At 43.7% G+C, this 25,909-nt stretch overlaps 2 protein-coding genes across 6 annotated transcripts; one reads left to right on the top strand and one right to left on the bottom strand.

The window, feature by feature from the left end:
• Nucleotides 1–268: 268 nt before the first annotated feature.
• On the top strand, nt 269–25,909 carry tfb1m (transcription factor B1, mitochondrial). Of its 3 annotated transcripts, none has more exons than XM_053632344.1 (8): nt 269–489; nt 1,280–1,412; nt 2,036–2,187; nt 2,876–2,984; nt 3,293–3,444; nt 5,158–5,277; nt 23,605–23,732; nt 24,810–25,909. In XM_053632344.1, exons 2-8 carry the CDS (start codon nt 1,280–1,282, stop codon nt 25,039–25,041), a joined length of 1,026 nt encoding a protein of 341 aa, XP_053488319.1. In that variant the 5' UTR covers nt 269–489; the 3' UTR covers nt 25,042–25,909. The 3 variants fall into 3 exon arrangements, with proteins under 3 accessions (XP_053488319.1, XP_053488320.1, XP_053488318.1); XM_053632345.1 differs by having other exon boundaries at nt 368–447; XM_053632343.1 differs by lacking the exon at nt 269–489 and having other exon boundaries at nt 780–1,412.
• LOC128612307 (claudin-20) lies at nt 8,414–23,673 on the bottom strand. Of its 3 annotated transcripts, none has more exons than XM_053632346.1 (2): nt 22,816–23,673; nt 8,414–16,996 (listed from the first exon to the last, which is right to left on the bottom strand). In XM_053632346.1, the coding sequence occupies exon 2, from the start codon at nt 16,914–16,916 to the stop codon at nt 16,185–16,187; it is 732 nt and encodes a 243-aa protein (XP_053488321.1). In that variant the 5' UTR covers nt 16,917–16,996; nt 22,816–23,673; the 3' UTR covers nt 8,414–16,184. The 3 variants fall into 3 exon arrangements, with proteins under 3 accessions (XP_053488321.1, XP_053488323.1, XP_053488322.1); XM_053632348.1 differs by lacking the exon at nt 22,816–23,673 and adding an exon at nt 19,731–19,895; XM_053632347.1 differs by lacking the exon at nt 22,816–23,673 and adding an exon at nt 17,443–19,499.

Genomic DNA, 25,909 nt, shown 5'->3' with positions numbered 1-25,909 from the left:
TCTATATAAAAAAAAGAATAATAAATGACAGCAAAGAGAATAATTTCTGACGCGATGGAATTGAATGCTATTTTAAAGATTATAACTGAATGATTATGATCATAGGATATGTTTATTTTTGTCCCTCGTGCAAGTCAACAAGAAAATAAATAAATAAAAGAGTCGTTTGGGAGTCGACTCTTATTTATGAGATGAGTTCAAATGATTCGACTCCACTACAAAGAGCAAGAATTCACACCGCAATTTTACAAATTAGCGATCGTGCTATTAATTTGGTAAGAAGAGATAACAAGTTCCGCCCAGTGATCTCTCTGATTGGCTGATTCCGTAAATCGCGGTATTTCATTGGTGAAAAGACTATTCTGTTGTCAACGCGGAAGTTCAACCGGAAGCTCAGAGTACGGCGCTGTTGAGGAGGAGGACAACGTGTTTTACTGTTTGGAAGAGGTCATGTCCAGTTTATAGCTGTTTCTTTTATTAAATCTACAAGTATGTGATTATTTCATGGCACTTAAACGTAGATTATTATTCACTTTATTTTTTGCACTTAGCGTTTTAGCTTAGCTTGCTCGCTTGTGTAGATGCTGTCATTGATGGTTAGTTATGGAAAAAAAGAAAACCTGTTTTAGACGAATTTGGGGCGTGTTGCACAAACTGAGCTAATGTTTAGCATTTAAATTTCATGAATGATACTTTATAGGGTCGTTTTCAGCCTGATAACCTGAATATTCGTGTTAGTAAAATCGTAATTGAGTTATTGGTGATATTTTGAAAAATTGCAGTGTGCTGTTTCAACCACTAGATGTCGCTGACAGCGTTTTAGTACAATGCTCGCTCTAGCATTAAGGACTGTTTAAAGTAACTTGGAGTAAAAAAAAAAAAAAAACTAATTAATTCAACATTATAGTCTGTTTTTAATCAAAGAAGAACATGAGTGAATGATCATTTGACGTATTAGTATACAAGTCTCTACAATTTGCAACTGTTTGTACACCGAAAAGGAAGGAAATACATTATATACATTAAAAATGCCCAGATATATTTAGCTAGAAATGTCACTAGTTGCATTTTTTTTAAATATCCAATTGTGTTGTGCTAGTTTATAGTACAGGCTCCTATTTAGCTTTATTTAATATTTACTCATGTTTCTTTGTCACATTTACCCTAAATAACTAAAATGAGTGATTCTCTACAAGCTCCTGTTCCTGAGTTATGTGAGAGAGCAGAAGCATCATGATGGGAGCGTTTGAGATGCTTAATGTTCTGTGTTTACGTGCAGATGGCAGTGTCCGGGAAAATGGCGTCGTTTCGTCTGCCTCCTTTACCAACCATCGGCGAAATCATCAAACTGTATAACCTGAGAGCTCAGAAGCAGCTATCACAGAACTTCCTCTTGGACTTGAGACTCACAGGTAAGGCAGAGTTAACCTAGATTTATAGCACGGTATTGTTAAACGCTCGATTCTGATTGGTCAGATGAGAGAGAAAAGAGAGAGGAGGGTGAGGGGACGTCTGTTTATAGCTGCTATGTAATCTTTGGTAAATTGCCGTGGTGTAAGAAGAATAAAACACTCGGGGACCTGTTGCTAGTCAAATAAAATAATCAGCTTCAAGATGATTCAACATATTTTAGACAGATTTTGGGCCTGTTGCACAAACTGAGCTAATATTTATCATGAATTAATTTCATGAATGATGCTTTATAGGGTCGTTTTCAGCCTGATAACCTGAAAATTCGTTTTAGTAAAATCATAATAGTGTTATTGGTGAGATTTGGAAAAATTGCAGTGTGCTGTTTTAACCACTAGATGTCGCTGGTGACCGCGTTTTAGTACAATGCTCGCTCTAACATTTCAGGACTGTTTAATATAACTTGGAGTAAAAAAATTACAAATTCATTCAACATTATAGTCTGTTTATAATAGAACAGTAACTCCACTTCATGATGATTATTTTTGCTGTGTCAGCATGACACAGAGTGATTTTATTCCTGATTATGATGTGGATAACGTTAACGTTGAGCGTTGTGTTGTAGATAAAATCATCCGGCAGGCTGGGAACCTGAGGAATGCGTGCGTGTGTGAGGTAGGACCCGGGCCTGGAGGACTCACCAGATCCATCCTGAACGCCGGTGCAGCTGATCTCCTGGTTGTAGAGAAGGATTCGCGCTTCATACCTGGATTACAGGTCTGTGTGTTTGCGGGTTGCAGTGGGATGCTGATATGGAAGAAGTTGCGATTTTAGGTTTTTCGGACAAAGTTAGCACTTTATCACGTCTCCGTTTTCACTGAGGTTAAAGTATCGGCATCTGTAGCGTCACTCGGGTGTCGTGTTCAACGTATGTGGCTTTTTATTAAAAAAATTTTTACATAACGAGTTCTGAATTAGTCGACTGATCGCGCCCATCATCTTCCGGAGAACGTTTACAGATACGGTTCTGCGACGGGAAAGGGACCCGGGGACACAGAGTGTATCGTTAATTACGTAATAACAGCGAAAGCCCTGCAAACAAATAAATAATTACTATCATAAATAAATAAATTCAAATTAAATATTTAATTACATGTTTGCTTGCTCGTGTCGGAAAACTTTAAATAACACATTAAAGTAAAATATTCATACGAGTAATAAGTAATCATAAATAAATAATTACATAAATTATTCCTACTACTAATAAACATAAGTAAGTAAATAAACGAGGTATAAATACGAGTACGAACCCAAACGGAGGACGGGTGAGACCCTGAATTGACCATTATTTAAAGAGTGAATGATCTTCAGCTGAAGCTTCACGGTAACTTTTTTTTTCAGCATGAAATCCGATCCGTCGTGCAGCTTTTGTCTGATCGTTTTTGTCTGTCGTGTGTGCGAGCAGCTGTTATCCGAGGCGGCTCCGGGGCGAGTCCGAATCGTCCACGGTGATGTCCTGGCGTTCGGGATGAGCACGGCGTTCCCAGCACACACCGCTAAGAGATGGGAAGACGGTAAGACGGGGTTCGATTTAAGCCGAGACTTTTTACGGGATGGTGTCGGAAATTCATTAATTTATTCTTTATTCAAGAATGTAAAAAAAGAAATTGATATAGGTATGTATGTAGTATGACATGATTGTAATGGTGAAGTGGGCGGGGATTAAAGCTTTCTTCGGTGTTGCTAAGTTTAAGATAAAAGCCGTGATCACAAGTCGACAAAACAGTGACGTAAATGTTTTCTTTCAGTTGATAATGTGATAATGACGTGTGTGTGTGTGTGTGTGTGTGTGTGTGTGTGTGTGTGTGTGTGTGTATATCAGAGCCTCCCGATCTTCACATCATCGGGAATCTTCCCTTCAGCGTCTCCACTCCGCTCGTCATTAAGTGGTTGGAGGAGATGGCCGACAGGAGCGGGCCATTCGTGTACGGACGCACGAGACTCACGCTGACCTTCCAGAAAGAGGTGGCCGAGGTGAGGGCATGCGTGTCATTTAATATGTATTTGACTCTGGATTGTGATTGGTCGGAAGGTGTTGATTTGAGATGGGTTTTTTTTTTTTTTTTTTTTTTTTTTTTTTTTTTTTTTTTTTTTTAAGAACAGCAGCTCTGACAGTATCACAGCCGCAAACCTCAGGCTTATTTATAATTAACGCTCTCCTTCCGATGCGTTATCGTTTCTATAGCAACTCGTACAGCGGAAGCTCCGCATAAACGCAGTGAAGTGTTCTGTAAGGAGAAACGTGTTTGTGGAAGGAGTCTCCAGTGTCGGCGCTTTGTAACGGTCAGAGGTAAAGAAGTAAGTGTACGTTTTCCGACGTCTTCGGGACAGAGAAGTTTACGCTTCTTTGCGGTTTCTCGATAACATGACGCAGCTGTTTATAGCTGCTATGAGGTGACTGAGAACTGCAATAAACGCTACTCTAACAGATAAAACGCAGAACGTGTTCTTTAATAAATAAAAAAATTGTGATTGTATAAGAGGAGTAAAGCATCTCGGGGACATTCTATTACGGGAAACTAATCAGCTTTGCACTTCATCACGGCACCTCGTCACTCAGAAGGCGGCGTGTTTAGGTTTCTGTTTTGTTTACTCACGTTTGACATTGAACCACTGTTTGTTTATTTTATAAAAGTTGCATGAAGTCAACGGGACAAATCAAACACGGGATGAATCAAACTTCTCCACCAATAGAAAACAAGCAGGAAGATCAGCTTGGTGGATGGATCAGTATACGGGGAATCATTGATTTTTTTGCCCTAAGGGTGTGCAAACTTTTGCACGCCGCTGCCTACCGAAGCTGCACAGAAGGCGAAGATCTGCGCTGAATCTCTCGTGAGTGTAATAGCTGTAGGGATTGTCGCGTGAGCTAATTAATGATAATTACACGGGACTGCTGGAATTAATTAGCTAATTTGATCCAGTTCGTCAGCGGCCATATGGAAACGCTTCATTTTCTCTCTCTCTCTCACACACACACACACACACACACACACACACACACACATGACCTATGGAGAATCTATCAGACTGTACAGACACGAGGAGTTATTAATGTAGGCCAGTACATGCGTGCGTTAGATCTGTAAGGAGTGAATCGCAGTGTGTGGTGGTGTTCTGGTAAAATAATCCACACCGAAACTGATTATAATTGTTTTATTCCTCTTCTACTACGGCAATTTTCCAGTTAATACAATGAATAAAACGTTTTCATTTTTATCCGTTTATAGCTACAGTTAACGTTTTTTTTTTTTTTTTTGCGAGACACGTGAGTTCCTGTTCTCACTTCCGTTATAGCAGCTACACACGGTCGTTCCCTCGCCAGCCCTCGCTTTATTCTCTCCCTCGACGTTAATAAGAAGAAAAAGATCGCAGCGTGTTACAGTGAAGCGTAAACTCCTCCGTTCTGAAGATGTTTCACGTCTGAGAGTGGAGACTCCTTCCGTAAACGCTACTGCCGTTACTATAGAAACGCTAACGTAGCCGAACGAGCGCGTTAATGTTACTATTAATAATAATAAACCCGTGACGTGCAGCTGCGCTACTCTCCGAGCCGCTGTTATAGAAAACTAATCGACGCCTCCTGACCAATCACAATCCAGAACTCAGAACTATTACGAATGATGATGATGATGATGTAGTGGAATAATTGTGATTTTTTTTTTTTTTGACGTCGTCCTGCTCCAGAGGTTAACAGCGAGCACCGGAAGCAGACAGCGCAGTCGTCTGTCCGTCATGGCGCAGTACTTGAGCACCGTGAACAACTGCTTCACCATCCCCGGCCGAGCGTTCGTCCCCAAACCTGACGTGAGTCTTTCTTTCTTTTCTCGCTCTCCTTAACGTTCCGTCTCCCGACGCTCGGCGTCACGCCCTCGGGGCTTTTCGCTCAACGATCCTGCATCATCGTGTTTACAGTCAGAGGCTGGATTTCCCGCGGGCTCTCAGGCAGTTGTGTAACTGCAGCGGTTTGATACGGAGCCCCAGCGGGATTGTGGGTAAGAGGACGAGAACTCCTTCTCGCTCGAACGTCTTCTCGCCGTCGTCCGTAAATATTTAATCTGGATGAGATGGAGAGAATGAACGTGGGACGGGGTTTTATTTATTAATTTTTTGTGCGTTCTTACGTCTCGCTGATGATTATTTCATGACGCTTTTATGGGAGTTTGAGCACGGCCTCGGGGGTTTGCTCCGGGACTCTCGCAGGAGCCGTCCGGTTATGATTGTAATTGCGCCGTGCCTTGTAACGGATGTTTAAAGCCATTCAGGATGGATTCATTTGGCCTTGGGTGGTAAAATGGTTCATATGAGTATCGGCAAGATCCATGATTTTAACCTGGTACTGAAACACAACGTCTGAGAAGTAAATTATTCGGAATCCCACTGCACCAGTCTCAGCACGGCATTGTGGGTAATGTAGGAAAGCGTTAACCTGAGTGAAAATAGAGCAACACGATGAAAGGATGAAATAAAACGTGGACGATCGTGTAATTCATTATTTACGCACACACACACACACTCGGCACTATTGTGTAACGTTTACACACACTTGATCTTAATCCGGGTTAATCCAGGCCCATCTCTGATCGTTTACATCCCAAAATAGTTCAAAAGGTTAAAGGAATTGTTTACCTTCGTCTTAACATTACATTAACGTGGACTTTAACGGCGCCAGGCTTTGAGACCTCTGTGACCTGTAATCGTCCGTCGTTATTTAAACGTTGGCTTCTTTAAACTGCTGACTGCCTTTTTCCGCTTTGTTGATAAACAGCAGCACGCGGCGGCGGCACGATTGTTCTGCCGTATTGTTTGCGCTGGAAATGAGCAGGAGCGGATCGTCGTGGCTGTATAGCCGTGATAGGATTTGTGAAGGGTTAGCGCTTCCTCTCTCCGTGTGGATTTCTTATACACACCCCGCTTTCTTCCTGGATTAAGGCTGCTGTAGTGTTTTAAGACAATACCGTCGCGTTGTGTGAGACAATGTGTGTTTGGGCGCGTTAATACACTCTGAAGGCTGAGCGGGTTTATTTATAATCGCAGGAATGACGTGATATGGACGTGCTGCTAGACGTGTTTTTAACGCGTCGTGGTTTATGTCTGGCCGTCGTGTTTCAGTGCTGCGAGGCTCCTTCTTCTGTCACGTTGAGTGACTTCGCTCGTCCTTGAAGGCTGCCGTACATGCTGATTGGCTGAGCTGTGTGTGTGTGTGTGTGTGTGAGAGAGAGAGAGCGAGCTAGCACCACAGGCCCCCTGCACTCCCAACCTACGCCAACATGGATCTCACACACACACACACACATCCTCCTACCTGACATTTATTTAACATTAACACACACACTGCTTACGCAACGGCTGCTCGTTAGAGCTGCACCATTCCATCATTTGTTAATCATTATTGCGATATCGGTATTTGCAGTACTGATACTGTTTTAAATGAAATAAATATTAAGTAAATAAAAACAATGAGAAATAAAGAAAGAAAAATGAAAAAAGATCTAATAAAACTGAAAGAAAATAAACCCAATAAGCTTAAGTCGTATAATCACCTTCCGTGGATTTACAATGCAGCTTGAAAATGCCTTAGTATCACGATACTCGAGGACGTTTTCTACGATATACGATGCGCATCACGATATTTAATTTAGCTAACAGACTGTCCGCAAAACAGGTGTGAAGTAAACAAAACCTTTCTTTTAAGACAAAGATTACGTTTTTATAAAAAAGATTACGTCACATCAATGGCATCCATTCAGTACACTTTAACTTGTAATTATTAAAAATGTAAAAAAAAAAAAAAATACCAACAATATCTCAGAAAAGTGTATCGTGAAATCGTTTATCGCAATATTGATATTATATTGATGTATCGCCCAGCCCTATTTCATTTTCACCCAACGCTTGTGATTTTAGATTGTTGTGGAGGGAAAAAAATTAAGCATAATAGTTTTTAGAAAATAACAGTATAGGAATAATAGTAAAAGATTTTTAAAATTTTAAACAGCAATATCAGTGTGTGTTTATTGATTTGATTTTATTTCTAAATCGCAGTATCCATGATTTTGGAAACGTGTAATTTATCACGATATTCATATTTATTTCCTCGTATAACCCAGCCGTAATCCTGACCAATCAGATATTCCTCATAATCCATGACTGAATCATTTTGGTTGAAATAATTTAGTATATAATTATAAGGTGTGTTTTCTCCAGCTGTGCGTCCCTTTAAATGTGTTTGTGGCGGGGGAAAACATCTTCTTGGAAATGATCTCGACTCAGAAAGCATATCTAATTAGACTGATCCCCTTTGCATTTGGTATTAGGGAGTTTAATTTCAGTGTATTCTTCGCTTAAATTCTGAAATATTCTCTCTTGGGGCGCTGTAGCGTTTGGACCAAGAATCCTGTCTGAGTCTCGCTCTCGCATAAATCAGAGAAGAGCTTCAGGCTTTTCGGCGGCTTCTGCATCCAAGCAGCGGAGCTTCAGAGCCATGACAGACATACGCTTTGTGGCCTGACCCTGTAGCAGTGTCCCCTGCCTACGCGCGCGCGCACACACACACACACACACGCAAGAGAAAGTGTCCAGAGATAGATTAACGACAGCGATCGATCAGGCAGCAGAGCGAGGCGTGGAGAGGCTCGAGCACATGCTTGTCCTGAGGAATGTCTCCGTCAGCTCCACTCCCAGCCTTCGAGGGGATGAAAACACACACACACACACTTCCCTGATGACCTCGAGATCACAAGCAACACTCACCAAAATGTAAATATTAGATCAATTGCAGATTTAAGAAGTATGCTACATTATTAAAGAGGTTTTAGTCGTGTAACAGTCATATTTTGCCTTACAACAAAGCAGTTAGTTGATTCATTTAAAGCTTGATTATGCGTTTTTTTTTATTTATTTATTTAATTTCCCTGGCACTGAAATTAGCCCAGCCCGAACGTAGACCAGAGCTGCTCAGCCCTGGCTCTTTTCTCTAACAAGGGGGCAGGGCTGAGCAGCTCTGGTCTGTGTGTGGGCTAGGCTAATTTCAGGGCCAGAAAAACGCATACTCAAGCTTTAAATGAAGAAAGCAGTTAGATCCATTGTATGGCAAACTGTTAATAGGACATTTTTGCAAAATAACCATCCTCATTTCACGCACGTTAACGTGACCACAGGATAAATCGCCCCCACGCATGCTCCAGGTGGTTATTATATAATGATTATCCGAAATATTTTGCTATACTGTATGATTTACGTTACGTTAGTTTGTTTTTTAAATCTCAGACGGCTTATGTGCTTCAAACAGAGGAGGCGAGGTCGGTTCAGGGGGAAGGAGATGACATGTCAGTGTTTAAATTATAATTGTAATTCACCTCGCAAACAGCAGAGGGCTCTAGAAATTACAAACTGCTGCTTTAAAACTGCTTCGACAGCTACTCTGACTTGCACGTCTATAACGGCTTCTTTTATTTGCCCGTTGTACGGATTCCATTATCGCAAAATGTCAAAAACTTTCCATAGAACAGAACAGAACGATGACCACCGTGAGGATCACAGCACCCGTTATGATAAACGGAGCCAGATCTGATACCAAATGGGGTCAAATGAGGTATCAGGGGTATACAAAAGCCCGTGGCAGCTTTCCCTTAATACATCAAGTCTCAAGGTTAAATCTAAAAATACGCCTGTTTAAAATTTGGCCACTTAAATGGTTCAGAAGCGCAGCGAGCTGGATCACGGCCACGTTTCTTTAAGCTCCAGGTCTAGAACGTGGTTCTGTGTATAGAACGGAAGAACGTAGATGTATTTATTTTCTAATCATCAGTAATCCAAGCCTTGGCTAGGCAAGGTCAAAGCAGTAAATCCTCATAATTCAGACAGTATCAGATGAATATTCAGTCATTTACAGCGCGGCCTCGGTGTACGCAGCCGTCGCAGGTTCTGTAATAATGTCTGGAGTTTATTGCGGAATTGAGTGGAGGGAGAGGGTAATAAATCTCGCTCCCTTGTGCCTCGGTAATAGCTTGATTTGAAAATTACTGGTGCTGCCTTTTTTTTTTTTTTGGCCCGAAGTCCACTGCAGTGTGCGCGCAGAATAACAGGACGCTCAGATCTATACATTACAAGAAAGGTCTCAAGTAAAAACGGCGCGCTGTGCCTCGAAGGCAGACGGCTGAACGTGTGCATCGGTACGTGATGCTCAACACCTCCCACCTCGTTGTGCTCGTCACGGAAGGTTTAACACTGCAAAACAAAAGCGTGTTTATCCACGCCTTCTGAACATTCCCGGAGAGTTTTCGCACCCCGTGCATAATCGACCCTCGTCCTGCGCTCCGAAAACGTTTTTTTAAACGTTATAAACGACGCTCAGCCGAGTGAGCCGACCGCGAACGTTCCCGGGACGCGGTTCTATTTGTCGCGACCTTAACGTGAGGGTTTTTCACGCGAGAGCATAAAATAAAACCCCGAAGCAGTGAAAGAGTGCTCTGTGTGGAATATTACAAGCTGTGAATTGTCAGATAGGATACTCTCCCGGGCCCATCGTGCCTGTCTCAGCAGTTTACAGCCCACCAGGCAAGGGCAGGATCATCAGTCTTGAGAGATATGCCCTGGGGTTAGAGCTGCTGAGGCATCAAGGAAAGGTCAGAGTATATGTCTGTGTGTGTGTGCAAGAGAGCGAGATACACAGTTATATTCTCCCATATATTCTATCATATCCTGTCCTGTTCGAGGAAAATTTACCCACTGCATACTAGTGCTTCTGCTTGCTTGGGATGAAAATCACGCCTGTATGTGCGCTGATATGGTGAATTTTTTTTGTAAGGAGAAATGTGTTTGTTTAATGTTTTATGGAAGGAGTCTCCAGTGTCAGCACTTTAACAGTCAGAGGGAAAGCTGTAACTTTTTTTTATTATTATATTTATTTATTTTATTTTTTTTTATAAACGTTCGGACATTTTCAGAACTTTAGAGGAATCCGCCACTTCGGGACATGCTGCTTTAGGAAAATAATCGACTTTGGTGGGACGAGTGCAGTACATTTGCATGGTGTAAGTTCTTCTGCCAGAGAAATCATGAGCAAAAACACAGCACTGTTTGAAATATGAGAAATGTATATTTCGGGGAGCGTGTGATGCTAAACAAGGCGAACGCGGTACGGAAATCCCGCCCCTCGGGCAAAATTTTATCGTCTGGATTCTTACACTGATGCTTGGGCAGATATATACGGCACCTTGGTTTGGTAGTTGTTGACACCATTTCTGTCGGATTCGTCGTTCCCATCCGTGTGTGGTGTATAGATCTCTCGCCATTCCAGAAGAGAGCAGTCTGGTCTTGTAGGACTGAGAAGCGCTGCCGGGGAGCATCGCCAGGCTGGTGGACAGACTTTACCAGCAGGACTTTGGTTGTGATTTGTAATTAGCATTAATTCACATGATCTTGCTCTACACGAACTCCTCTTGCTTTAATCCCGCTATCCGAGTCTTGGTTCTTCTCAAGGTTTCTTCTTAATGTCTTTGGGGAGACTTAAGACCTTTCGTGTGGTGTTTAAACCCACAGATAACGGATGGATCAATTTAAAATCGGAAAGTTTAACGGCGAAGAAGTTCCGATTCAGTGCCGGCGTTAAACGACCCTCAGGGTTTCAGTCGTGAATCACAATCCGTCACTTCTGCACCGTAGTCCAGAGACCCATTAAGCAAATGTAGGTTAAACACACAGGACTCCTTCTACTTCGTTCTAGATTTTCCTTGTGAGGTTTCATAACAGTTTATTTCCTGAATAATCGTAGCTGGATGGACGTTTTGTTCCGAAGAGGAAACATGAAAAAGCCTCCGTGTCAATATTGATTTAAAGCGCAATTAGGCTGAAGAGTCAACCAGCCGTGGTACATGCCACTGGTATTCGTACGCAGCGTCCTCGTAGGAGGGAGCCATTTATAACGCGGGTTGCCGAGTCTGCCGGCTCGCCGTCGGGCACGTTAGGCTGAAAGCGGATGATGAGACATGGCAGGTCTGCGAGGACACGTACAGGACGGCTCGGTCTGCGTGACACGGCTCACGGCGAGCCGATTTCAGCACCATCAACACACTCTTGGCTGCAATGTGCTGCAACCTGGATGACTAACCTGCTGCTCCACAGCCTGCCGACCCTTATTACACACACACTCTGACATCTCGGTGTATTCGTGTGTGCTGATGAGGAACCCAAAAAAGAAAATCTGCTGTCAATAAATGAGTCAGTGATGCCTTAAAGGGGCAGTTTGTCATGTTCAGCATCTTCGAGATGGTTAATCATTGATGTAATTTCAACGATGGCGTGTCATGGTGCTTTGACTCCTGGCATTTTTGGCCCTGAATGACATCACAGACTTTTTTATTTATTATTATTTATTGATGATTAATTTTTTTTTACCTCCTGATCAGTCAGGTCGCAATCTGAGAGGCAAGTAAGAAATACAAATATAGAGGACAACGTGCTGGTGAAAAATGAGTCGTCATGGAGATTTAGGACATGCTGAATAGAAAAATATTTCACTCCGGTGTTGAAGTGTTACTAAAAATAAAAAACCACGTGCGTATTTTATTTATTTATTTATTTATTTTTAAAGATGTTCTCCGGTATGTGATGTGACGTCCCTCTTTTAACTGACTGTCGAGTCACGCATGCAGCTAAAATTCTCTTGATTTTCTGTCTCCAAAGCTATAGCAAAGACAAACGTATTACTGATAGTATCTAGGACCGGTAAGAGCATCCTAGCACAAAAGAAACACCTAGTGTGAAAGCATTCGGTAGGTTTACATTTTCTGGCCCAGAAAAGCCAGACTGGAGCTCTGGGCCCATCTGTGAATCAACCAGCTGCAGGTTAGGAAACGTACAGAGCGGTTTGGTTTGCAGTGGGAACGTGGAAAGCTGGTTAATGTTTTTTTTTTTTGCCATTGCAATTCATCTTGGAGGCAGCAGGGGGCGGCAGAAAAATTTACAAACCGCTCCTTTAATCGAGAGGGACGTTGACAAAATCCAGCAGTGATGTCTTGCATGTTTTTGTTTTCCTTTCTGTACTCCTCTTTTGTTCGTTTCCTACAGAAGCGATGACGGATTTAAAAAATAACGAAAGAAAACGCGTCTATAGGGATTAAATAGAAATAGCACACCGGCCTACACACTCGCACAGCACAGTGGGATCTGAGGAAGAGGGAGGGAAAAGACAGAAAGAATAACAAAAAGAGTCAGCAGCAAATAAAGAAAAAGGCTTCTTTTTTTCCTTTTTTTTTTTTTTTTTTTTTTAGACAAACTGCGTCCACAAAATAGTTTTATTAATAAAAAATAGAACTACTTGCACAAGCAGACTGAAACAACAGCAGAGTCACACGTGAAGCTCATTTCTCTGCAAAATCAAGAAGTGCTGAAGCGTCCACAAAAATAAGCTGCGTCCGTCCCCCCGAGAACCCTTCAGTTATCCACCAAACAGAACCGCGGCCCGAGCAGCGGCTGAAGCTCGTGTTTTAACGCGCTAACGAAAGGTACGCTGCATAACATGGGTTTAAGGCTTTTTTTTTTTCTTCTTCTTCTTTTTTTTTTTTTTTTTGGCCTGACGCACTTCGAACACACTATTTACATTTAATCTGCTTTTTATTTAGCAATATATTTAATCAAAACATCTGCAGTAATATGGGCTTACACAAGTAAAGGTGTAAAAAAAAAAAATAATAATAATAATAAAAAGGAAAAGCGTCGTCTTCTTATAAAGAAGATTCACTATAAACATGCCTGGGTTTTAAAACTGAGAACTGCATATACGTATATTCTCTTCAATAAAAGGTCAGATCAAATCAATCAAGCTGCCGAACTGGCGAGAAGTTATATTTATATATATATAGATAATATATATATAATGTAGATAATATACTGCATCACAGAACTTTGCAGAAAGGAATCCCAAAGCATGAGAAATATTTTTTAAAAAATATCCTGAAGTGCTGAATAGAAATGGCTTATGAACATGAAATGATTGCTTTGTTGGAGTTATGTAATCCTCCGTGTTGAACCTGACAAGATGGAGGATTCGTTAAATAACTGTTACATCACATAACAGTACATTTTTATATATATGTATGTGTGTGTGTGTGTGTGTGTGTGTATATATAAATACCATGGATTTGGCACATTCACAGCTGAAACAATGGCAGTGTATGGACAGATCAATAGGGCATGAGGAGGAGAAAATTATTGCATCGAGTAATGCTAGTCATTATGGCGCGAGCGCTGGCACAGTGGGCTGAGGGGTGGGGTAATCTGCCCCAGGAGGGCATCTCCGTGCCCACTCAGCACGCCCACGGATGCCTGCGAGAGAGAGAAGCTGGGCAGAGCCATCTGCTCGCCTGTGGGAATCTGCTCGAGAGGAAGAATGCGCTGTGCCATCCATCAGCGCCAGGGCTTGCTTTCCAAGCTCAGAGCAACATGGAATAAATTCCTTGTCTCAGCAGAGCAGGAAGGCATGTCTACGCCGAAGAAAAGGCTCGGAAAGCAAACACGCCACTCCTATAGGATGTTAACGCACCAGGAAATAATGCACGTGATAGCGTTGATGCACTGGATGGGGACAAAAAAAAAACACACCAAACATGGTTCTTTCTCCATACGCAAGGTAGCAGCGGTATCCATATTCAGGGGTGCCAATATTTACGGTTTAGCTGTAACGTTTCTGTAGTGATCTTGGTTGCTAATCTTCATTGACTACCCCTGTGCTAAGAGTTGTTTTTGCTACCATGTTCTTGCTGGCGATTATCTGCACCTTTGCATATGGACGTGGAGAGAACGAGGACTGGGATGAGGATGAGGATGGCACTGAGAAATCACTGGAGCTTGAGATGAAGAGCGATCTCCTGCTGGTGCAAATCTGACGGCAGATGCACTGCTGATGGGAACCGGCCCGAAAGATAAAGGGGGAGAGAACGCGTCGGTGCCAGCGTCAATATCGGCGTCACTGCTATGAAAATTCCGCCTCGTTACGATATTCTGTATAATATAACATATAATATAATAGTGCAGGGTTCAGGTTAGCTCCTCCCACCCGAGTGTGTTCTGGAGGGTTCTTTGGATCGCCGAATGAAACCGAGGTGACTTCTAAAGAGCCGAAAGCAAACACACACGCACACACTCTTTTCCCTCTAGCTCACTGACTCACACAGACCTCCAAACACGTACACACATATTTGGGTGCGGGATTCGGTTTCCATAGCAGTGAATATTGACGTGGGTTTGAAAAGAGAAAAAAAAAAAAAAAGCACCCATGCAGCTCACTTCGTGTGTGTGTGAGAGAGAGATAAAGCAGTAAACAGCATGCACTGAGCAAGCTTAGCCAAAAAAACACATCACATACAGACGTCATGTTCTGTTCTGGATGTGCTGAAGTGTGTGTGTGTGTGTGGTATCATTCCCAGCAGCCCCATTCGCTCTCTAATCACGTTCCCCACCCGAGAATAAAAAAAACCCCAACCGGCTCGCTATAATGTTCTAGATTTTTTTTTTTTTTCTTCTCATTTAGGCACAGGCAATGTGGCTATGTCTCAAGTCTCTACCAGGCATTCCGCTGCATTATGCACAGGCTCTGAACAGCATGCTGAGGCAACGATCATATCAATCATTCTATCAGCTAACAAAATAAGACAAGAGATTTCATTAGTTCTACTATTACTCAAACGGACCGGGCCGGAGAGTAAAAAGAAAAAAACAACAGGCTTTCCCATGCTATTGCCTTTAGGGGACGTATTGCCGACTTACTTTGAGCAGAGGTTACGAAAACATCGTTTAGCAGCTAACTGATTGCTTTTCATTTCTAATCTTTGGGGAAGGGGTTATGACTAGGGATGCATCGATAGCTATGCTCTTATTGGCGCCATACCGTGCTCTCTTTTGCTTGTATTCGTAAAAAAAAAATACAAATTAAAAATGTCCCGCCGATACCAGGCGACACTGCGCGACGTAATCGTAGCGTACGTAACGACAGATGGCACGAATCGCGAGCGACATGGCCTGCATACTGAAAATATACGACAAATATCAAGAGGAGGTACTACGGTATCTTCCTACGATACAAGTAAAACATCTTAAACGTGAAACTCAAGGAGCACAAGGAGCTCAGCGGTAACAGGCGAGGGGGGAAAAAACGTCTACAGATAACGCTAGGTACGTGAAAATAAATAACAGGATATTGTTCTTACGCAAGATCAGTCGTTGACTACGAGGAATTTCAGACACAAACGTACTTTATTTAGTGCAAAAGCGCGAACTACGGTAGCTTGCTAATTCACTTCAGCTAGCTAATGTTACAAAGAATTGTAACATTTTATGGCAACGAATTGTAGCAGGGAAGCATAAACGGCGCCGAAGAAAAGGAAATGTTCCTCGACGCCTTTTGATTGACCGATCAATATGGAGTCGGTTCCTCATTTCGTCATATTGAAAATAACGTTATCGATGCATCCGTAGTTGTATGTGGGGGGGGTTATTTCTGTCTGACTAATCCGCTCGCCGGGAATCCTTTTAACACACTCCGATACCGGAGGTCTGCGTTCTATTTGTCGTCCGCTCGCTCCGACATCGCTCATCGGTTACGCACGACTCGTCCGTTCGGAAACTTTGGGAATTCCTCCACTATTTTGTGCTTCTAGAAGAGGAAGATGGGACGAGTGTGTCACAGTCATCGTCCTGCTCTCCCGCCGTTCGCGTTACACGTAGTCCTGCAGGCTGTATCCCGTCTTATTATCCAGAGGCGAGAGAGTGCAGTACTGGTGCTGGAGCTGGTCTAAGTGCTGCTGCTGGAGGAGCTGCTGCTGCTGCTGCTGGAGTAAGAGTTTATCCGGAGGCAGCAGGACCAGATCCTGAGGGCCGTGACGCTTGGCCGAGCACGACAGGCAGAAGATGAAGCCTCCGGCGAGAAGCAAACCGGACGAGACGAACGCGACGTAGACCGCGCCGCCCGGTTCAAACTTGTTGCTCTCGGGTACACTGGCATCCAAAAAGCTGGAGATGACCTCGTTGGTGTACCACGACGCAGGCACCAGGCACAAGAACCCGGAGGCTACGAAGCAGGCTCCGGCAGCTAGGGCGGCGTGACGTTTCGCTCTCCTTCCGCCGCCCCAGTGCGTGCATTTGAGCCCGAGCGACGCCAGGCAGAGCCCGAGCGCGGCCAGGACGCAGGACAGCACCATGGTGGTGCGCGCCGTCTGCAGGTACGCAGGCAGCGCCAGTATGGAGTACTTGAGCGTGCAGCTGAACATTCCCGTGCTGTACCAGGTGCAGTCCATCCACAGGCCCTGCATCTGCGAGATGACCGTGATGATGCTCGAACCCACGTCCGCGCTCACCTTCCAGTTGGGCAGCAGTGTGGCGACCGTGGCGCCCAAGATGCCGAGCAGAGCCAGCACAAAGCCGAAGATCTGCGTGCCCGTGGACGCCATCTTGACGAATCCGTCTGCCTGGACACCATTCACACGGGCGCTCGACTAGGCGTCCTGTTCTCTTCAGCACCAGCGCCTACCTGAGGAAATAAACAGAGAACTGAGTGAGTGATCGTGCGAGTCCACCTCCTCCTCATCCACCTCCCCTTCGGCACTTTCCCTCATCCTGAACAAAGGATAACAAACGACAGTCTTACAGGAAAGGGACAGTCTGATCTTTTTGGTGGCTCTGTGAAATGCCGTGTGTTTATATATGCAGTGTACCTAACGAGAAACAGGATTAAAGCAGGTTGCATGGTATTTCCCCGTGCACACGCACGCACGCACGCGCGCGCACACACACACACACACACACACACACACACACACACACACACACATGCGCGTACACCGGGTAATCAAATAAAGTAATCATTAAAATGCGCTAAAGGCTGAAACATGGTCATGCGATGTGTCTGTGGAGTTTAAAACGAAAGAATTAAGCTAGCTGTAGGAAAACGGCTCATAGATTTAAATGCATCCTTACCTCGGACTGGTGCAGAGCCACACACACACACACGCACGAACAAACACGCGCGCACACACTGCAAACGCAGTGAAAACACGCGGTATGAGCGATGCTGCGGGTTTAAAGCGCGCGCACACAGCGTCCATGTTCTCCTCAGCAGCAGGAGAGGAGAGTACATCACCGGTCTCTCTCTCTCTCACACACACACACACACACACACCCTCCTGCATGCTGTTTTCCTTCTCTCTGCTATTGTACCGTTTTCTTTTGGGGGTTTTTTTTAACCCCCGGCTCATATTGAAAGTATTCCCACTCAGTTGCCATGTTCAGTGAATTTGTCCCTGGAAATAATGTGCTATACTTGTAGAAAAAGATTAATGACTCTAATTATTATTTGTTGAATTATTTTTTTTATTATAAATTTATAATGAATTTGAATGGATTTAACAAACCGTCACTTGGGTGCGAATGCGAATCCAATCTGGCAACCCGGCTGTAGACCATTATTCTAAGGCAGAGAACTAACGTAATACTTTAAACGTTTCTTTTTGTCAATAAACACGTTTTTGCTTTTAGTTTGAATCGTATCGACCTCTTTCGGGGATTTACGTAGCAGTTGTCTTCATAAAGCACTTTTTTATTTTCTTTTCTTTTTTTTTTTTTAATTTAAATAAACTTAAACAGCAGCTAGCAAAACTAGCCCTTAGGCTAATTAGCTAAAAATCAACTACGAAAGAATATAACGTTACCAGACACAAAATATATAAGCCCAATTAATTCAAATTGTCATCATTAGTGTGTATTTAAGGTATAATTATTACCAGAGTACTACATATTGGTAGAAATGTGTTTTTGTTTTTCTAAAGTATTTTTTTAAATTTGGTGTTAACCAGTAATATTTTACCTCACATTTACTTCTGTTTGAGCCCGTTGCGTCAGTGTTATTTTATACACTATACCTGGCATGTACTAGCCTAAATAAAATACATAAACGAAATATATGTGCTATAAAATCAAACATGATTAGCATATTCAGTTGTTTTAAGGTACAATGCTTCCAAAATGACACAAGTTTCACCATCGCCCGTTGTTAATCCTATTAATCAGGATTATTTATTAGGTACGGGTGATTCTACGTGGGACAATTAGATACTGTTCGTTATGCGTGAATGTGAATGTGACGGTCCTTGACCTTTCATCTGGCCAGATGTTTGAGATGCCCGGTGCGTCTAAGGACCTGTCCCCCTTTTCTCTAGTATTCAAGGTGAACTTGATTTGGTTTAATCTGAGCCACACACACCGTTTACATGTTCTATAAAGCAGGGACCTGAACTCCAAGCAGCTGCCCCGCCCCTTCCATCTCCCTTCTGCGGAGGAGATGGAGGTGGTTATACGACCTTGATTCATGAACGACAAAGAGGACGGAGAGAACGCGCACTCGGGGCTGATTTTATAAAGACTGCATGCCAACCTAATGCGGTTAGCTTTAACTCGATTACTCCACTCGAGTCTTTTTGACGTGTGTGTCCTCTGGTCCAGTCGATCCAGTCTTCAGCGCCTGTCTTATTGATGTTGCGTTCATCCCGAATCAATACTTGTAGTAAACCAAACGCAAACCCTAGAAACAGCTCACGCTCGTGCTTTCTCTTCTGCTGACCTTCAGTTAACACGTTCTCGGGTTTCGGTGGCACGAACAGTGTCCGGTTTTTTTGGGCTGACATTTTGTTTCTTCACCAAGGAACATCTAAGGCGGAGGTTCTTAACCTTGTTTGGCCTTGTTAAGGGACCATACTTCCTCCACCCCAAACCACAACCACTCCTATAATAGCAATTATTCGACATTATACGCCTACTATTTGGAAAATTCAGAGTAAATAAGTGCACAAAGAACGGCTGGTGATGTTCTTATTTAACGAACGATTCAAATTTATCATAACGAATCGATATGAACAGAAACTTCTCGCTCGTAACAGTTAATTGATGTACGTCAAAGGGGGACGATAGGTTTGTTATATTTACACATTTTAACAACGGCGCCACTACGGTCTGGTGTAAATTGGGTGTGATTGTGAATTTTTTTTATCGTTGTTGTTGTTGTTGTTAAACTTTCATTAAGCTTCACAGTTGTAATTTATTATAAAATTTTTCCATAAATCAAGTTTATTTGCATAAATAACCGTATAAATACTTCCACTTCACGGTTGAGAAGCTGTGACCTAAGGGTTGATGCTGAAAATGTGTGTGTGGGGGGGGGGGTCATTAAAAAATGCATATATAAATAAAAGGGAATGAAGAAAGCTGCTTACATGCACCAAGGGAATGTGAAGGCGTGGGGCGTTATTAAAAGCACGCTGCTCTGGTTTTTAGCACCTCTTCTCCGAGGCTTCACCGGACATCACGATCCTTTCTCTAGAAATTTATATCCAATTTGCATTCGCTTTATTTTCAGAACATGACTGCGTCCCCCCCCCCCCCCCGCCGCTCACGTCAAAGCTTTTCATACTTCACAGATTTAGCTGAATGTGCAGTTTGTTCCCCAAGGTCGCCCTCAGAATGACCTTGTTTCAGCATCCCCACCAAACGAGCCTTCTTGTTAATATAAATGCAAATCACGTTCTGACGCCGATGCGTCTCCGTCCGTTTGCGTCCTGTTTTACTGCGCGATCGTGTCTTTCGAACATCGCGCTGGCGTTACTATCCATCGGTGACGTTTCGTTTGCGCTCGCGTTTTCAAAAGCCGTTCCTTTTCCACCCGTTCTCCCTTGGAGATTCTCTCCGAAATGCGTCTCGGTTGAGATCTGAGGATATCCGGCAAGACTTTTGCTTCACCTCCATGCCTTGGGGTGTACTTGGGGTGTACAGAGAGTACTTTTTAATTTATTTATTTCTTTATTTATTTTCCTCTGCACAGCAGCAGGAACTGCAGCACATCGCCACTTTCCCCTTCCACCACAGCTAAAGTACTTGCGTGTGTCTTTTGGACGCGCCGCCATGATTTATGCAGGACTGTTTTCTCACTCCTGTCAGTTCCTGTGTTCCCCGGCTGGATATTGAATTGTTCACTGTCTGTTATGTTCAGGAATGATCGTGTTGGTGTTGAGGGATTTCCGCCTTGCTTCGGTCATTCCCGATAACAAAAAAATGACCAATTACCCGTCACTCCCTATTGGCTGGAGGTGAAAATGGGTGAGGGGACTTTGAGACTTATGTGGATGAAAACACAGGCATAGAATTGTCCGTCACTTATGCAAAGGTTGTTAACGAGAGAGAGAGAGTGTGACTGTGTAATCATGGCCTAGAAACGCATCGTAACACAATTACCGGACCACATCTGTCCTACGTTATTGATGGTTGCTCCCAAAAATTGTGAGCTTGTATATTTTTGCGCACGATTCTTATGGCAGATATGGGGGGGGGGGAGGATTCCTTCGTATGGTGTTTTCAGAAGCATTTACATGAGGACATTTGGTGAAATTTGGTGAAACTCGGTCAGTTTTATATCAACGATGAAAGAAAGCGATCTAAAAGAAATCCACGAATTAAGACTAGCTGTTTAATTAGGACAAAAGTAATAGCAGCCCATAAAAGCCAACACGCTGCAATGGCTGAGCTGCATTACTGGAAGGTTTAGCACACTTCGCATTTAGGAGCTGCTGTTTCAGTGTTTAGTCATGCCTTTTATGGAATTTTGTGGGTGTGGCTAGATGTAAATCAGCTGTGCCATAAACGCATAGGCATTTATGAACATAGTCATTTTTGCATTATATTTTATTACATTTTTATTCATTAAAAAGACAAAAATCATACTTTTTTTTTTTAAAAAAAATTCCTCCGCAAAATAAGTAACTTCACATTCTCACTTGTTATTGCAACTATAAAAAAAATTTGTTCCCTCACGAGACCGCCCCCGCCCCGCCCCAATCCTGTTTTTTTTTTTTTTTTAACGGAATAAGACAAAAAAAAAAAAAAAACGGTTACTGACGAAGCGTAAACTCCTCCGTCCCGAAGATGTCGGAAAACTTAATTACAGCGTCACCTCTGCCTGTTACAAAGCGCTGACGCTGGAGACTCCTTCCTTTTAAATAAACATCTCCTTACAGAACATATCGTCGATTACGCGCGTTTTTCTTCCTTCGACGGCGTGTCGTTTAACCCATTTACGTTCTAGAAAGCGACTCGCACGCGTCCTGACCGCTCCGACTCCAGAATTCAACAGCGCTGTGGTACACGGTGAATTCGTTCTGTTCGGTGATGGTTTGGAAAATCAGGCGACGTTTATCTTTTCGGATCGCCAGGCCAGAAAAAGCAGCGTATTATAAAGAAATGACGCGGCTGCTCGTAAACAAGTTCGGTAGATTTATCGTCTAAAAGTTTTTATCAACCCGAGACGTAAACGGAGTCTTGTTTACGAGTAGTCCGTTTGGAGAGGTTGGAATTTATGACCGGGCGCTTGTTTGGTTTTTTTTTCTGCTTGCTTTAAATGCACAGATGAAATGAACCCTTGGAATTCATGGTCCAGCGTGCATATTTGTTGGAACAACGAACGAGTCTTGAGACAGCAAAGGTCTCGGGCGGATTGATGAGTCCTTCTCGGAGTTTCGGATCACTTAAATGCAGAATATCTTCTAAGCAGTGATGGTGGCACAGCGTTTATTTAAGAGGAAGGTTTTTCGTGTGCTAAGGTCATCAGGACTGGATTAATGGCGAGAGCGGAATATATTACTACGGAGCGGGCGAGTGATAGGGCCGTGTAGCTGCTGTGTCATAAATCACACTCCAGAGTGACTAGGACTGTTCAGATGGCAGAAATGCTGCTGCATGTATAGTCGCAATATCGACCTCCCCCTCCCCCTCACCCGTCCCATACCAACCCCCCAACACACACACACGCATACACATACCGCCTGCAGAATATTTATATATGGTGTAATTACTACAGGAGGGAGAGAGAGTCTACAGGAGATGAGAGCGTTTTTAAACGATCATCGATTTCACTGATGTGTCGTTTTCTAATTAACGAGACGAACGGCGGTGGTGTGCGATGCTTTGCGTCTCGTTACGAAGTTGTAAGGAGAAGTGCAGAGCTGCTGATGGGCTTCCCGCATCACCGCAGCACGCAAAAGTTAACCGCGATCCGGCGCAGAGCCGAGCGAACGTCCGTCCAGGCGCCGGACGAACGAATCGACAGCGAATCAATTACGGCCGCGGCGTTTTCATTCTCCCGCCGACTAATCGAGTCCTCCCCCCCCTCATCCCTTTCCAAATTCTCATCGTGCCAGCGCTAAATTAAACGGCGAGGCAGAAATGAAAACTAAAACGCCTCATCGGTGCAGCGCTACACAACACAACACGGTGAGAGTAGCAGGAAAGAAGGAGACCCCGCAGACGTACCTGTTAGAGATGTAGTCGATGACGGTCGTCTCGGCGTGATCATGTCCGTATCCGTTTTTTTTTTTTTGTTGTTGTTGTTTTTTCCCCTGAGGTTATCCCTCAATCTGTCCACCGGGAAGAAACGATAGAACAGCCCATATGGTGCTCTTCATTCACGAGGGAGAAGGTCCAGAAATGTATACTCCTCCGCTCAAAAGCTCTCGCTCGCTCGCTCGCTGTGGCTTGTGCGCGGTTCCTTCTTTCCTTTTTTTTTATACTGCTCACAATGAAAGGAAGAGCTGTGCCTCGGAGTGGAGGAAAAAACGAGACTGTGAGGGAGGGAGATGTGAGGAGGAGAGCGGCATCGCTCTGCTCTGCTCTGCTCTGCTCTGCTCGTTCTGGCGCGATTACTTCAACAGTTTGTCATATCAGCTTAGCGCTGACTGGAGGATTGTATAGAGAGAGAGAGAGAGAGAGAGAGAGAGAGATGAGTCAAGGCCAAATGTTGGTTCACCCCCTCACCAATCCCAGCATCAAATCAATCGTGAACATTCTCGTTTTGATGTGTCAGTTTTTGACGAGACTCTCAGCAGACGTTCTTTTGTTTTCACGGCCCCCTTCAAACAGGTGTTACTGTGGCAACTGCTGCGTCATTGCCTTCCTTTTTCTACCACTCATCCTATCCTCCCGCTAGCCGTCAATCTCCCTCCCTCCCTCGCCGTGTGCATGCGTGTACGTGGGAGTCCTGCTTCACTGTGATTGTGTTCTCCATGTCCATGTGTGTTTTTGTGTTTGTGTGTGTGTGTGTAGGTGGACGTGGGGGTGGTACACTTCACTCCTCTGGTTAAGCCACACATCCAGCAGCCCTTTAAGCTGGTGGAGAAAGTGGTCAGGAACGTCTTTCAGTTCCGCAGGAAGCACTGCTACAAAGGACTCGAGTAAGCGCTCCGTACCTTCTCTTCTCCGCTTCCTGCATTTTTATTTACTAACCGTCGCCCGAGGCTCATGAGTAACGCCTTCCCGGTCCCCCTTAACACTTGCTCGGCAAATAGACCTCGTTTAATAAAGGAACCAACTTGCGCAAGCGCAAAAGCCGCACTGTAATAAGGGGCAGCGCACGATTCGGGTGCCAATACTTATGCACCAGGATTTTTTTTTTTTTTTTTATTTATAGCCTAGATCATGCCCACTTGGTGTGTTATAAAACCTCAGATTTATTTATAAGCACAAAAGTGAACGTATTTTCCTAGTGTTTATTTTGTGTAGGGGTTTGACTGTTTTAGGAATAAATAAATAAATAATATCGAGTCGATATAGAATATTGTACATCGATGCAAAATTTTGGCCCTCGTCCATATTTCTACTTGATAAGGCGTTATAATAAACGATAAAAACGTACTGTATCCTGTAGTAATAGCGATCCGAAATCAACAGGAAGTATAGTTTTAAAAGCAGGTTTTTTTTCTTTTCTTTTATTTTGCACTGTCCTGATTTTTAAAGAAGGCAGCGTGAGACGTCGGATCACAGCTCCCTGAAAATAACAAGCACGAGATCTAAAGACCAGTTCCTCTCGTTAAAGTCGGAGCACAGAACACAACGGCGCTGAATCCCTTTCATTAATCCGATGCGGTTCCGTGCTGCGGTTTTAATCGCTGCGAAAAATGTTTGCACCCCACGTTAGAAACCTGTTCTGAGGAAATGATGTTTTTTTTCCCAAATCCAAATTTTCAAGGTGTCCCAGGACATCACAATTATTTGAGATATTCCTCGTACAAATCTTTCCACCTAGCGATCACGGAGACGGTTATAAATGTGGGTTTAGAACTTGCTAGAATATTTGGATTTTATTTCCGGTTGCGAGAGAGCAAAAACGAAAGTTTTTAAGTCCTTATCGCGTCGTAGCCCCGCCCTGCTGAATTCCGGCTTGTGATTGGTCCGAAGGTTGGAAGACGCGCGTGCTGTGGTATATAGGAATAAAACGCTCAGAGTGACGTGTTCCTTCTCGTCCCGTACAGGATGTTGTTTCCCGAATCTCAGAGACTCGGGATGACCGAGGAGCTTCTCCGGCGTGCCGACGTGGACCCGACTCTCCGTCCCGCCGACATCTCCATCAGCCAGTTCAGAGCTCTGGCGGACTCCTACAGCAGGCTGTGTAGAGCAAACCACACGCTGTTCAGCTACGACTTCAGAGAAGAGCTGAGGCAGAAACGTCAGCGCCACAGTCAGACAAAGAGAGAGAGACGCTAACGGCTGGACGCGTTTACGCTGCGGTTCAGCCGTGAACCTTTCACACCTTTCCGTTTCAGTGTAGATGAAACAATGGCCTGGAGGTAAGGCGGCGTAGTTTAATTTTATATAGACGTGAAGGACGTGTGCGATATTTAGTCGTGATCCTCGGTGCAACCGCTCAAAGTCCTCCGTGAACCGATTCAGACGTTGAAAATAATTTATTCCTGTAGTTATCCAGGCCATTTCTCTTTCTCCGAGCTGTTCAGAAGCGAGTTTAGACTTTGACTGTGAATCGCTGTCATATAACAAAGTGACAGCACAAAGCAGAGGAAAATGTTTCTCTAGCGGCGACGTTGGAGAGAAAGCTTCCAAGACTTCAGAGCGTGCTGCGTCGTGTGAATAGTAAATAAATGCATGCATGATTGACGGCAGAGTTTCACTGTTAGAGAAGCAGAACACTTATGAAAATTGGGTGTAAATATAGAAATCTTTCAATAAGAAAAAAAGCTGTTCCTCAAAATCTGCTGCTGGAGAGCCATTTCTCTCTGCGCTTTGGTAGCGCTAAGGAAATGTCTATACCTTTCAGTATACGATGTCATCGTATCATAACCCTATTAGCTAGTAAAAGCACCCAGTCCCATGTTTATTTATTTGCGACAAGACCGTGTGTTAAAGGTAAAAGATTTTATTACTCGAGTGGAAAATGGTCCAGGGATTCAGAACGAGCATCTCGCTCACACACCGAAGAGTAGTAAGGTTTTTCAGGAGGTTGGAGTATATAAATTAATAATTGACCATTTTTCCTAATGTACGTTGGAAGGTATTGACGCGTGATGGTACTGAAAATCAGGACGTTAACCAGCCGACGACTCCATCAGACTCGGAC

This window comes from Ictalurus furcatus, chromosome 9, assembly GCF_023375685.1.
Source record: "Ictalurus furcatus strain D&B chromosome 9, Billie_1.0, whole genome shotgun sequence".
Classification (NCBI taxonomy): domain Eukaryota; kingdom Metazoa; phylum Chordata; class Actinopteri; order Siluriformes; family Ictaluridae; genus Ictalurus; species Ictalurus furcatus.
The sequence above is the reverse complement of the archived record's forward strand: the minus strand, read 5'-3'. Positions and strand labels throughout refer to the sequence as shown.

Coding starts and splice junctions, on each gene's coding strand:
- LOC128612307 (XM_053632346.1), bottom strand. CDS start 16,916: ATGGCGTCCACGGGCACGCAGATCTTCGGCTTTGTGCTGGCTCTGCTC.
- tfb1m (XM_053632343.1), top strand. CDS start 1,259: ATGTTCTGTGTTTACGTGCAGATGGCAGTGTCCGGGAAAATGGCGTCG. Junction 1,413..2,035: donor CTTGGACTTGAGACTCACAG/GTAAGGCAGAGT, acceptor GTTGTGTTGTAG/ATAAAATCATCCGGCAGGCT. Junction 3,445..5,157: donor TCCAGAAAGAGGTGGCCGAG/GTGAGGGCATGC, acceptor GTCCTGCTCCAG/AGGTTAACAGCGAGCACCGG.